Raw genomic sequence first — 14,216 nt, 5'->3', positions numbered from 1 at the left:
AGTTGTAACTTGTTGATGGAATTAGAACTTGTTGATAGATGATGAGACATGAGTTGGTTGGATAATTGGAAGGATAGATGATAATGGAATCTGAATGGGTTAAATGATGGTAGACCATATGTTGTTGGCTTTGTGTTATTTTTTTTATTGTTATTAAAATGAAAATAGCATGGGGATGCTAGATTTGGTTATTTGTTTTTAACTTGTAATTTTGTATTAATGATTTTAGTTTGTAATTTTGGTTATGTATTTTTAATTTGTAATTTTGAATAAATGAATTTAGTTTGTAATTTTGGTTATTTATTTTTAATTTTTAATTTTGAATGAATGATTTTAGTTTGTAATTTTGGTTATGTATTTTTAATGTGTATCATAGTTGGAAAATTTCTTGTTGCAAGTTTGAATATAGTTTTATTTTATAGTGTCCAGGATTTTAACGTGTGTATCAGGTTCTAAGGATGAAGGATCCTAGTGTGAATGATTTTTTTTTACAACAAATTTGGTTAAATAAATTAAAAAATTGAAATTATATATTTTTTTAAAAAGTTGACATAGAAGCTCAAATCCGATTAAAGTCTAAAATTATGAGTTTAAAATGTCAAATGGGTTACGGAAAAAAATCTAATAAAAAAGCCAAACTCCGACTTCGTTCCGACTCTGCTAGACAAGTCGGAGTTGAAGCAGAGTCTATAGCAGTCGAAGTCGGATTCGGCCTTCAACAAAGTCGGAGTTGGAGTCGGAGGGTTACGATACCGACTCCAATCAGTCGGTGATCAGCCCTAAACATAACTAGGGGGAAAATGAGGGTAAGAGAAAAAACATATAGAGTTTTTTGTTTATATTATTGTAGGGCAGGTGGGTAGGATACTCCCAGCCACCCATATGCTTTTCGAAAAGTTAATTAATAATTCTTTCGCTTATTTTATTGGGCAGGTAGGGCATGGAAGTTTGGGTGATCCATTGCCTAGCCCTATATTTCTTGAGTTATAAGTACAATGACTCGTCTATGATCTATAATATCATTCTTGCAAGCGATAGAGATGGTGACTATATATAATGCATGACTTGATTCATTAAATGCTCCTAAAGGAAAATATGTAGTTTACAAGTCAAATTTTTTGATAAATGTATTTCTTGTCTCTTTAAACTGAATGGAAAAAAACAATGACCTTGCAATTTAAATCCTTAAAAAGAGTTGTTAGTTGCACTCAAAGAAACTCTAAAGCCTTTACATAAGCTATTGTGATTTCTTTGGTAAACCAACTTTAGAATTTCTATGCCGAAGTGAGTTTTGGAGGTCCATAGGTAAGGATCCCAATCGGGTGATGTTAACATAATCTTGAAGACTATGTTCCGCTAATCCAGGAATTATCAATCCGAGCACTCTATACATTTTCATCAACCAATTTTCTTTGTAGTCTGAACCTCCGATATATGGGATTATGAAACTTCGGATCAGCTCCAAAACTGCATTTAGGTACTTAGGTATTACCCATAATGGTGAGAAGTAGTTCTTATTTGGCTCCTCCCCTAAAACCTGGATTCCAACATTAAGGATGCAGTGTGTTAGTGCTATTGTTCCACATCTAAAATTTTATTGTTTTATATGCTTGAAAGAGAGTGAAAGAGACAATGATCTCCTAGAAAACCTAATTATGCTACCTTATTTTGTAATTACATTCCCAATTACTTTCAAACTAAATGTTTAAGATGTTATCACATCAGCACATTTACTTTTACTAACTTTTCATATTTCAGTATATGATATGTGAGAAAGTCTCAACTATTTAAATGAAAAAAATTGTTAAATATTATATATATATATATATATATATATATATATATGATTAGTTGTGCACCTGCACAATACTCAATTGATTCTAAAGTAATTTTGAATATAATATTTTTCGGTTTCTAGTTGCAAAGAATAATATGACTATTTCAAAGAGTTATATGATCAAGAAAGAGAGAGTAGTAGTACTGACCTTCCCATTGTAGTACATATTGTAGTAGAGGCAGGGAGAGAAGTGCTCAAAGAAAATACTGTCATCGTCATAAGGGACCCTAGGCACTATGTCATTGCAGTAAACATATCTTAGATACCTCACATCATTCTCTTTCAACTTTTCCTTCATGTAATACCCAAACTGCTTGTTTCCAACCCTTGGTTGCCCAAATGTATACACTCCCTCCAACTTATCCAACAACCATGCCTCCTCATGCATGGCTAGAATGGTCACAAACAGAATTGCCAATGCCCCACCCAAGCTGTGTCCTGTTACTATAAATTTAGCTCTCTCGTTCTTCTGCAATATTTCTCTTAGCTTACTTCTTATTTCATAGTAAGCATATTGTTGTTGGGGATCACTTCTTTTCTCTATTTCTTTTGGCCAACCTTTGTCCTTCTGCAAGCCTAGGGCTTTCATAAAGCCACTATGGGCCATTCCCACGCCTTCAAGTTCAATCCACGACAAGTCCACATCTATCCCTAATGCAATTGGATCGAATGGATCGGTGCCTCTAAACCCAACCACGATTAGGTTAGGGTTATTTTTTGTATCTTGGAACATGATAGCTTGAGTTGAAGGTTGTCCCTGAAAATCTGTCAACCAATTTGTTTTTAGACCTGTATGGTTTCTAAACTCCCCAAATAGAAGAGAAATACTATTGTATTATTTCATCAAAACTAATGTTTTTCGGTTTAAATTAGACAATAAGTTTGTCATAGTTGTTATTTGATTGTCCCAAAACACATAATTTAAGCACAAAATTTCAAGTTTGAGCCCTACATTTCACATGGGGAGGTAACAGAAAGCATACTTATAATACTAATTGAGATCTTTTTCAATTGTTTGATCGAATTAGAGAGTCCATTGCATAAGAAAATAGACACTATTAAATGCCTATTTGGGGTCCATGTTGTCCAAAAATCATATATGAATAAAATTAAATGTTGTAAAACTTGATGTATCTAATTCTATCTATAATTGGAGAGGATTTCTATTTTCTTGGTACAAAGTATTTTCTAACTTCCCAAAACTTGTTTTTCCAACTATTTGTACCAATTGGCTCATACAACTCATAAACTTACTTCAAGGGATAAAGGGCAAGTGATTCCTTGACTAGGGAGAACTCTTAGATAAAATTTAAAATTAGATGAATAAGGATTTATGTAATAATATACTTACAACCTTTTTCACAACTCAAATGAAGCGCGTTCATATACAATTTAAAATGAGTAATGCTAGATACAGTCTTAGGATGTGAAACTGTAATATTTTAAATTTCATTTTGGTGATCATTACGATTTAAGTGCTAGAATATAATATTTCGATACCAGTGCATTCCTGTGTTTTGTTTCAGGATTAACTATATTATATATATATATATATATATATATATTTATATGTATATACAAACTAACTTCTAAAAAAATAAATACTTGTATATGTAAGTGTGTACCATGCATATGTGTCTATATATGGAAGAATTGGCGATTTATAAAATGAATATATGTTGAAAAAATATAAACTTGAGTTGAGACACTAAAAAAAAAAAAAGAATAGAGAATTTAATAAAAATAATGATATTTAAAAAAAGAGAGAATAATAGGACATAATTATAGTAAAAAAAACTAAAATTATATAAATGCCTTTTATATTCTAAAATTAATTAAATACCATTTAGATTTAAAATTTACAAAATTGACATCCAAGCATAAGATTTATAAAACTGTCATTAAAATATTTCAGAAGGCCTGAAAAATGGTTGGAATTTGACCAGAATGGACGAAACGACCTAGAATTTAGAGCGACACATAACGAGAAGGTATGGTATACCGGATACTATACTGGAGCAAAAAATTCCTTCCGAAATGGATGGAACGGAACGAACTTTAAAATCATGTGTACAAATCTCGCACACTCCCTTTAAAAAATGTGGGGTCTATTGTTAAAAAAATAATCTTTTTATGTGTTCTAGATTTACACATTTTTTTAAAAGAGAATACACGGAGCTTACACAACTTAAAATTCAAATATCATTTCTCATTAGATTATTCTAAGGATTTTGAAATGAAGAAAGATGTCCTAATTGTCTTGTAATTTGACAAGTCAGGTAGGAATCCTTCCGGTTGTTGGCAAGTTAGACGCGCAAGTTGTGTGATTCTATATGTTTCCCATCTTCTCCGCAACTAAATTTCTTCTTAGTCATCATCAATTTAATGCCTTCATTATTTAGTACTCTCATTATTAGTTAAAGAAAAATTAATTATCAACCCTAATTGCTTACATCAGCTGACTTATATTGTAGTAATTTTAACTTCAAAACCCCAAATTAACTTCAAATTGCCATATTATTATAATGTCAGCTGATAGGACTGCTTAGCCAGATATACACTATGGGTAGAATCATGCATGATTGATAATGCATATCACGTGTACACATCATCCAAAGAGAATATATATCCCATTACATGCTATGATAATATGATATACATATATGTATGTATGTATAAAACATGAGCATGTGAATTATGATCATCATCATGAGATCCATGATGATAAGCTAGAATATTGGGTGGTCATCGTTGAGATAGAGTACCCGAATAATAATATGTAATGGGTTGCAGCCCTCCATTAATTCAACTCCGATCTGGTTCATATGGAGCAGAAATTTATAGAAAGTACTGTGGATATATCCCAGGTATATGATTATGATCATCATCATTCTATATCTTGTTATTAATCGGATTCAATAGCTTATAACATGGAGATTGAAGGATATATATTGCAGTATCAACTCATAGTTCTATAACATATTCAGGAATTAATTGTACGAGAGATCATCTAGGCTGATTCGTACGTACCGTTCCAGAAGTTGTAGAACCCTAAGTTTTCCATCTGAGCAAAAAAAAAAAAATGGAGAGAGAGAGAGAGAGAGAGTCATCGTCATATAAGGAGAAACTTAAACAGATGTATATTTTTTTCATATTAATATAATATTATACGTACGTTCCAGTGATCTCTGATTATGGTATGAACAAATTCCGCATTTTCGTATGACAATTTGGAAGCCATCATTGCAAGCGAAGCATTATATTTTCTGTCACCTTGTCTAATGCTTTTGTCTAACTCCACTCTTCCATCAAGACATCCCACCACAGATGTGAACGTTGCCGATGATGGATCAGGCCTCACCACCCCTCCTGCATAAATTAATCCAACCCCGTGATCATGAGTTTCAGGTAGTAGTACTGTTAAGAACTACTGATTTGCTAAATGATTCATAGAACTATATATAAAAATGGGAAAAGAATAATTTAAAATTAAAACCTGTAAAGAACTTAAAAAACAGCTTGAGAAATCCTCCGTTTCTTGAGAGAAGATTCAACCACAGCTTCAGCATATTCCCTACCAGAACCAGAGGTTTTCCAAAGAGAAGGAGTAGTTTCTGCACGAGAAGGGAGTTGAAGATGTACCATCGGCGCCAAAAATCTCCCTGTAGATCAGTTTCCGTGTAGTGGAGGAATCCACTTGTTTCTGAGTAGTCGGAGAAAAGGAGAAAGCGAATAAGACCATAGAAACTCCCATCTTCTGGCTTAAGCAGCATAAAATGGTCACAGAATTGTCTCTCGTATGCAGGCGCCATGACTCGAAAGCAATGAAGAAGATGATATACATATATATATATACATATATACATATATATGTATATATATATTATATATACACACACAAAATAATTTATTGGGGAGACTTTGTCTCCGACGATGACAAGAAGAAAGAGACGACCGCATGCGCGGGGGCCCACTTTGGCCGTGTCTTACTTCTTGATTTTTTTCTAATGATTTATTTTAAGTTGAAAATTTTAATAAAATATTTTATTTAAATATTATTTTTATTTAAAAATTTCAAAAAATTAAATTATTAATTATATTTTATATAAAAATTTATAAAAATCTTAATAATTAAATAAAATAATTTAAGTTAGAATTGAATTTTGAATCTAAACCTCCCTAGCTGAAACAAGAACGAGTATCCGTCGTTGCTGGAAACTGTGAAGGAGGCTAGGGCTAGCTAGATTTGAGTACACCCAATGGGAAGTTGCCACCCAATGGGCTAGCTAGATTTGGTTTGAGGAAAAACACGAGAAAAACCAACTTGTTCAAAAAAATGTGTTTAGTGCTTTTAGAAGATCGGGTACATCATGCTGCCCACGCTTAACATGAAAACACTCCTCGTGGCTCATTTAGTCCAGTTTCTTTGCGTAAAGAAATGCTTCATCTATTACATTTTAATCTTAAAATAAACTGCAGTACTATATACTACACTACCATCTCATTTCCATCTCACTATATATGATATTATACATTTATTACAATTTGATGATAAAGAAGTATACAATAAATGATCATTTAATAATAATAAATGTATCACATCTTATTTAGTGGGATGCAAATAAGATAATAATATGACATATAGAATTTTTCTAAAACCTACAAATTTACAAAGCTTAACTTAGTATTAGGTGTCACAGATTATAAATTTATTTTTATTTTTATTATAAAATAAATTTAATATTATATGTCAAATTATAAAATTATTTTTATTATAAAATAGTTTAACAAATCCTATCAATTTATAAATATTTTTGAGACTCCTATGAGATCTATTACTTATCTTTGTGAAATCATCCGTGTGGAGATTCCATTACACTGAATAAACACAAAACAAAGCTTAGAGAAGGTTCAAACTTGGCATGCCAAAGAAAAATTATGAAGGGGGTCATGATCATGGTGGTCATGATCATGGTGGAAGGAGCTAGACATGGTCCAAGGTCTCTCCACCAAAGTCTTTCCACGTGATATTGGTGATAGATAAAATGTTAAAGGGTCAATTTTGGCTCAACAAAAGGCTAGAGATGAAAGTTTCTACAAATGTTTTAATCGTCATTTTATATATTTATCTCTCTTACCCGAAATTCCAAACTTTTAACATATTATCACATTAGCATTTAATATATGGTCGAAAGTATAGAAGAAAGCCGATAATCCGATAATAAAACTAAATGTCGATCTAATATGGATTAAATGATTTAAAATCACAACCTCTCTTGTTCCTAAATTAATTGTGTTATTATATTCTTAAGCAGGTTTGAAGAGTACACCATCTACATAATTTAAATGAGACTCATATTTAATTTGTTTTATTCGAATTTTAACATTTTTCTTCCAAATCAAATTACGTCATGTAAGCATTTTATTTAGTGTTCTTTACACACAAATTTAAAAATAGAATTTTTTTTTTTAAAATTAATTATCCTCCGAATCTTTCATGTTTTAAATGTCATGACACCTATTTTAGAATTCTCACAAATTCAAATCCCAAATTCTTAACTAAAAAAAATCTCTATCAAGCCACCAAAAATTTGAGAAAAAAAAAATTGCTAGAACTTCTAAGTTGATTTCTTTATATGTAGAAACATAAATTTTAAGGATATATATTTTTAATTATTATGTTAAAACTGGTATTAAACATTTGTGAATTCAACTAAATTCCATAAATTTCAATCTTAAATTTCTCCTTCAACATATCCTATAATCACCTAGGATTAAATAATTGATAGACGGCCGCCAGGTTTGATTAACAAAAATCAAACTATCTTATCTAATCTTATATAATATTTATATATTTTTTAAAATTTCTTCATAAAATATAATAAATAATTTAACTTCTTTAAATTTTAAAATAAAATTAATATTAAAAAAATTATATTATAATATTTTATCTAACTTTTAATAAAATATTTTATTTTATTTTATTTTATATATACTTATAACCAAACGAGGCAAGGAAAGATCTAGATCAAACAGTTTTTGGAAAGTTACGTACCAGATCAATTGAGCACTCTTTTTTCATCGAGTCCGTAGGCACGATGGTGAGTCTCATGACCAATCGGATCATGTGGATTTGGTTTTGACTTTCTGAAAGCAGAAAACGTTGTCGAAAAAATTAACCATCCTAAAATTCAACTGAAATGAATTGATTAACCTTAAATTGTTAGGTGGCTGGTGCTTTAAAATTAAAACGTGCTTCATATCTATGAAAAACTTACACGCAAATATACCTACATATATATATATATATATAATATATATACTAGTTTAGAACAACGTGTAAAATACGTTTACTTAATTAAATAATAATAATTTAGTAAAGTATAATAATTACATGTTTAATAACTTAGAAATAAAAAAGATTAGTCCATTACCAAAAAGATTAATTCATTACGCATACCATATATTGTTTTAATGAAAGTTTAGCAAATTGATCATACAAAACTGGTAAATGCCACAAGAGAGAAGATATTTGAAATCGTGAATTGTGTAATTGCTATGTAATTGTTTTAAAAAAAAAAAAAAGAATAAAACATGAGATTCAAATAAAAAATTAATTTTTTAATAATAGATCTCACTTTTTTCAAATCAATTATACGACGGTTACACTCTTTATGATTATATGTAGAATTGCTTATGGTATAAAACATATCTCATATCTATGACCCACTCAGAATGACTTATTCATCTAATCAAATCCATAGTTTTACCCATCATGTGTGTCGAATATAATTTTTGTTTTTTTTTTATGAGTAATATGCAATAAGTAAATTATTAGTAACGTACAATACAATACAATTGGAAATATCTATTGAAAAAAGAGCATATCCTCATTGTCCTAGCTCTAGGAGTTCAATCAACACATGATCCTTCAACTGTTAGTACCTAATTAGCATATGATCATAAGAGTTAAGACTAGTATCCTTTTTAGTTATGTGATGTTGGATAATATTGTTGAGAAATAAATCTGATATTGTCTATGGATAAGGTTTTGGGTATGTTTATAAGATTGGAGCAAATCTCTATCTTTGAACCGATTTTATGAGTTAAGTTAGGCTTATGAATTTTTTCTAATATCATCATGGTAGTGTTGACAAACCTTATTCTAAGCCAGCTATAATTAAAGAAAGGTATAAATCCATATAGAAGAATTCATCAATTCACTCTCAACTTGCTCAAAGATTATTATCATTAAAATATAAATACCAGCCTCAAAACCAGCAAAAGTTAAATAGAAATATACAAAAACAAAAAGGTCCATGAACATAGTTTGAACTATATATCTCATTCAAATCTAACATAATAAGCATAAGGGAGTAGCAATCTCTGTTATCAAAGTAGCCCATACAGATTTCTCAACCACATTACTCAATAAATCCTTACTGTCCACCAAAAAAATTTTCTCTACGTTATAGGATTTGGCCTAGGATCTAGAAAATTCATCATAGCTTTCTTTCCAAGTGCTGGTCATAACCCTTCATTTCTTACAAATCTTGATGCTTTGAAGGAGCAAAACTATGCATGAAAAACAAAAAAGATTGAGCATACAGTTATAAAGAATGAAGAAATTTATGGACCTAACTTATCTCATAAAACCTGTTCAACAAGAGAGGATTACTTATTGCTTATAAATATGTACAAGATCTTGTCTACGGGCAATGTGAGATTTATCCTTCAATACCCTTCCTCAGGTACAGACCAATATTTTTTCAGGTTCTTGTCACGGGATAAATAGTGTGGGCTTCCTTTCGTCTTGTGATAGGCTTTAATATTATGAAAAAAATTCATGGGCCTAACTCATCTTATAAAACCGGTTTAATAAGAGATGGTTGCTTATTACTTATAAACATATCCAAAACCTTGTTCGCAGACAATGTGAGATTTATTTCTTAACATAAAAAAAAAAAAAAAAAAAAAAAAAAAAAAAAAAAAAAAGAGTATTACAAGCTCAACAAAAGTGATAACGAGTGTAATGCTTGTAGTCTCCTAGGAGCCTCCATGATAAACTTGCATTTGAAAAGAAAAGGGTTATCCCCATTAGTGCATTTCTTGCAAATGCTAATCTAACTATCCAAGCATCAACAAGAAATAATATTTCAGAATTATATCATAGAGATGATCATAGACTTCTCTATAGACTGATTCAAAAAAGAGTTTGACATCGGCTTGAGAAACCTATGTAAAAGGAGCCAAAAAAGTTCTGACAAAGATGATCTAGTAGGCATGCCACAGACCATATAAACTTGTTAATCCAAATGGTATAAATCCATTTAGTGATATTTCATTAATTCCAACTCATTAATACAAAAATTTTGGATTCAGCCAAAAGCTCTCTCTCCCTTTTCTCTCTAGAGTCTTGCCTCTAGCAAAAACTAGGCCCCAAGAGAGAGAAGGGGGGGGAGGGTGGAGCTTCGACTCCTCTCTCCTTCCAAAGCTCCATCCTCTCCTCCTCCCATTTGTTTAGACCAGATAGTGTATAGTGATTTTTTTTTTTCAGTTTTTTGTTATATTTCAGTCCAAAGTGTGGCGAAATGCCAATTTGCTGTTCTCTAGAGCCCAATGACCAGTACACGTCCCACCACAAGATTCCTAAGCCATCGATCCTTAATTTTGGTAAAACATTTGTCGAACAGAGTGAAGTGTAAGTCACAAGCGTAGGCCAAAGTGCGCACGAGTTCCACACGCCGCCTCACATGGGGAAGCTCCTATTGCAGCCATGCACGGCATATCTGGGATCAGGGCCCTCGGTTTCTTTAAACCCGACCGTTTGCTACACTTTTAGGGTGGCGCGTGAGGGCTTTGCTTTTGTATTTTTTCCTACAAGGCTGAAAATGTGGATTTACATTTTTCTAAGCTGTAATTCATCATTTTCACATCTATCTTTCTTATTTTTGTTATTTGCTTTTGTTTAGGTAAAAATAAAAAAAGAAATAGCTTCTTTGACATTTTTTCCATAGAGTGAAAGTCCTCTCCTCCTCTAGAGGGTGGGTTTGAAAGCTCTCTTCTCCACTAGAGGATGGGGGATGAAATCTCTACTTTAGATAGATTGTTATCTCTAAAATGTTTTGTCTATAGAGAATTATAGAAGTTAAGACCATACTAGTCATAAAGGAATTTGTGTACTGGAGGAGCTCCAATTGTGAGTAGTTGGCTTATAATTGTATTAGTTTATAGTTATAATTTCGCTTCATAAATGAATGAAGTCTAATTCTAAAAATAAAATAAAAAACTCATTAATACAAACTCATTAATCCAAATAGCATAAATTGGTTTACTCATTTAAAAAACAAAATGCACATGAGAGAGCCCAACAATAGAAAATGCACATAAATAAAAATAAAAAACTCATTAATCCAAACAATATAGAATGGTTTAGTGATTTTTTTGTTTTTCTTCAAACATTTTTTAAATCCCTTAAACATTTTTAAAAGATAAATAAAAATTACAAACTCATTAATCTAGATAGCATAAAATCGGTTTACTCATTTTAAAAAAACTGCAGATGACCCGATAATAGAAATTAAGATAAACAAAACCAAGAAACAGAATCAATGACAAAATATACAAAATAAAATATATAAAACAAAGATACCTATAATCACATCAAACGACCAAAAAAAAAATAGAACTCGATTGACACATCCGACATCGTAATAACAAAAAAGACAAACAAACCAATAAACCCAAATGATTAATGCCAAAAACAAAACAAAAAATTAAATCAGACAAACATAAACCTTGAATCAGCATAAACTTCAAGCCAAACAAATTAAAGTAGATTCCCTACAAAAACCAAACCAACAAGTTTAAAAACAAAAAGAAAAACCATAAATTTAAAATTCAAACCATAGAAAGTCGCCAAGTAAATCAAAGAGAAAAACCAAAGGACCACGAATTTAAAAACAAAACATAACAACTTCTATTAATGGAAGGAAAAAAAAAAAAAGTAAAAGCCATCTATCGTTAGCGACCTCACCCCTTTATTTTTCAGCCCCTCTCACGCCGCCATGCATTCTTGTTTTGCGTTGGCACTTGCATGCATGCATGTTTATGTTGTTGGTCCACACGATTAAATTAAAATCCAATAAGAGTAAAAAAAATTAATATGTAACTATATATATATACTTTTATCATAATAATATGATGTATATTAATTGATATAATATGTATATCTATATTTTTATGAATTTAGTACTAATTTTCACATGAAAATATTCATGAAACCTTAGTATATATAACGTCATATTGTTAATCTAATCTCGTATATATCTTTCTTATATATGTACAGGAGGACAAGACCGAGGATTACAATGCCTATTTTGTTCCTAATATTTTTGTGTTCCTTAACAGGGTAATGAATTTATTCAATCAATCTTTGCATTAATATTGGCAAATAAAATCTACCGGTCTCTTTCTTGTCTACTACTTTACTTCCGATCTGTTGAATCGTTGATGAACTTGAACTCAAAATGCATGCAGACCTTCCACCAAGTGACCAAATTTTGAATCATCCATCACATGTCTCTTTACCGCATCTATTACACACTTAGCATCCCCTTCAAACACCACACCCCTTAATCCCAAATCCTCACATAGCACCATAGCTTCCCAAAGAGCAGTACATTCTGCAACAAAAGCATGGCAACTGTATGGCCTTTTAGCACACTTAGCAGCAAAAATATCTTCATTATAGTCCCTTATGACAACCCCAACACCCATACACCAAGAGGCCACACTAATAGCTACATCAAAGTTTGCTTTGAGTTGCAAACCCCTTGGTTTCTTCCATCCCCTCCCTTTCCCACTCCCAACCTTAACTATTTTCTGCTCAGCCTCACCCTCCAACCTTCTTCATGCTAGCTTGAAATTTTCATATCCTACCAATGACATCTGCATCACAGTAGCTGGACCAACACCTGCTTATCAAAAATGGCTTTATTTCTCTGGTGCGATATATTTCTCAGCATCATCACCATTTTCTCAACATTCTCAGTTGTAAGTTTACAAAACATCTCATTCTAAAGCTAAAAAACATCATTTACCCCAACCCTCCATTTCTGAACAGGACTCCCCTCCTCTGCCCACACATCAGAAGTTGTTGGGCACCACCAAAGAGCATGCATTACAGTTTCTTCATCTTGCTTACCAATAGGGCACATTGCATCCTCAACAATCCTTCTCTTTCTTAAGTTCACTCTTGTAGGAAGAATGTTGTTGATTAGTTTCCATAGGAAATGTTTAACTGACCTTGGAACATCTAGATGCCATATTTGTTTCCATGTTTTTTCCTCATTCCCAGCTCTCGATGCCTCACCCTCATTCTGTCTTCTTCTCTCTTGCTCCATATGGTAAGCACTACTAACAGAATACTTTCCATCTTTAGTATGCTCCCATGTCAATCTATCCTCAGCTCCCATTGGCCAAATTGGTAATGATAATATCAAATCAGCTTTCCCTAAATTTGTCTCACAAGCTCCACCTTCCATCCTTTTGTATTTTCATCAATCAATTTAGATACATTGGCCTCTGCTTGTAACACTTTTACTTGAGATTGTACACATCCTGTTACAGGTTTAGGCAACCATTTTTGTCCCCATATTTTTATATTCTTTCCATTTCCCACTCTCCATATCATGCCTCTCCTTACTATCCCCAAAGCTGACCACATACTCCTCCAAATAAAAGAGGGAGACTTTCCCAGTTGAGCTTCAAGCAATTGAGAATTTTTGAAATATTTTTCTTTAAAAACTCTTGCCACCAAAGAACTTGGATCCTTTAATATTCTCCATCCCTGCTTAGCAAGCATAGCCATATTGAAATCTTCAAGTTGTCTGAATCTCAACCCTTCACTTGATTTACTCAGCCCCATGCAGCTCCACTTCCTCCAATGAATCTCATTTTCTCTTTTATATTGAGCCCACCAGAATTTAGCAAATAACTGCTCAATTTCCTTACATAACCTTTGAGACAACTTAAACATACTCATTGTATAAGTTGGAATAGCTTGTAGCACAGCCTTGATCAAAACTTCCTTCCCAGCTTTTGATAGAAATCCACTTTTTCAATTTTGTATCCTACTCCATACCCTATCCTTAAGTCCCCTTAGGGCATTATATTTTGATCTCCCAACAACAGCAGGTAATCCAAGATATTTCTCATATCTGTCACAAACAAAAGACCCAACCTTCATGAATATTCCTTTCCTCACACTTTCCTTTGTATTTGAACTAAAGAAAATCGAAGTTTTTTGCTTATTTAATTTCTGCCTTGATGCCTTTTCAAGCATTCAATTATATTATAAATGCTTCTCCATTCCTCA

At 31.9% G+C, this 14,216-nt stretch overlaps 1 protein-coding gene across 1 annotated transcript; it reads right to left on the bottom strand.

Annotated features, from left to right (window-relative positions):
* Positions 1-1,048: 1,048 nt before the first annotated feature.
* LOC122298557 (triacylglycerol lipase OBL1-like) lies at positions 1,049-5,695 on the bottom strand. The gene is made up of 5 exons (XM_043108363.1): positions 5,334-5,695; positions 5,013-5,206; positions 4,868-4,901; positions 1,986-2,602; positions 1,049-1,537 (listed from the first exon to the last, which is right to left on the bottom strand). Exons 1-5 carry the CDS (start codon positions 5,647-5,649, stop codon positions 1,238-1,240), a joined length of 1,461 nt encoding a protein of 486 aa, XP_042964297.1. The 5' UTR covers positions 5,650-5,695; the 3' UTR covers positions 1,049-1,237.
* Positions 5,696-14,216: the final 8,521 nt, after the last annotated feature.

This window comes from Carya illinoinensis, chromosome 16 (assembly GCF_018687715.1).
Source record: "Carya illinoinensis cultivar Pawnee chromosome 16, C.illinoinensisPawnee_v1, whole genome shotgun sequence".
Classification (NCBI taxonomy): Eukaryota; Viridiplantae; Streptophyta; class Magnoliopsida; order Fagales; family Juglandaceae; genus Carya; species Carya illinoinensis.
Note: the sequence above shows the minus strand (reverse complement) of the source record. Positions and strands in the feature narration are given on the sequence as shown.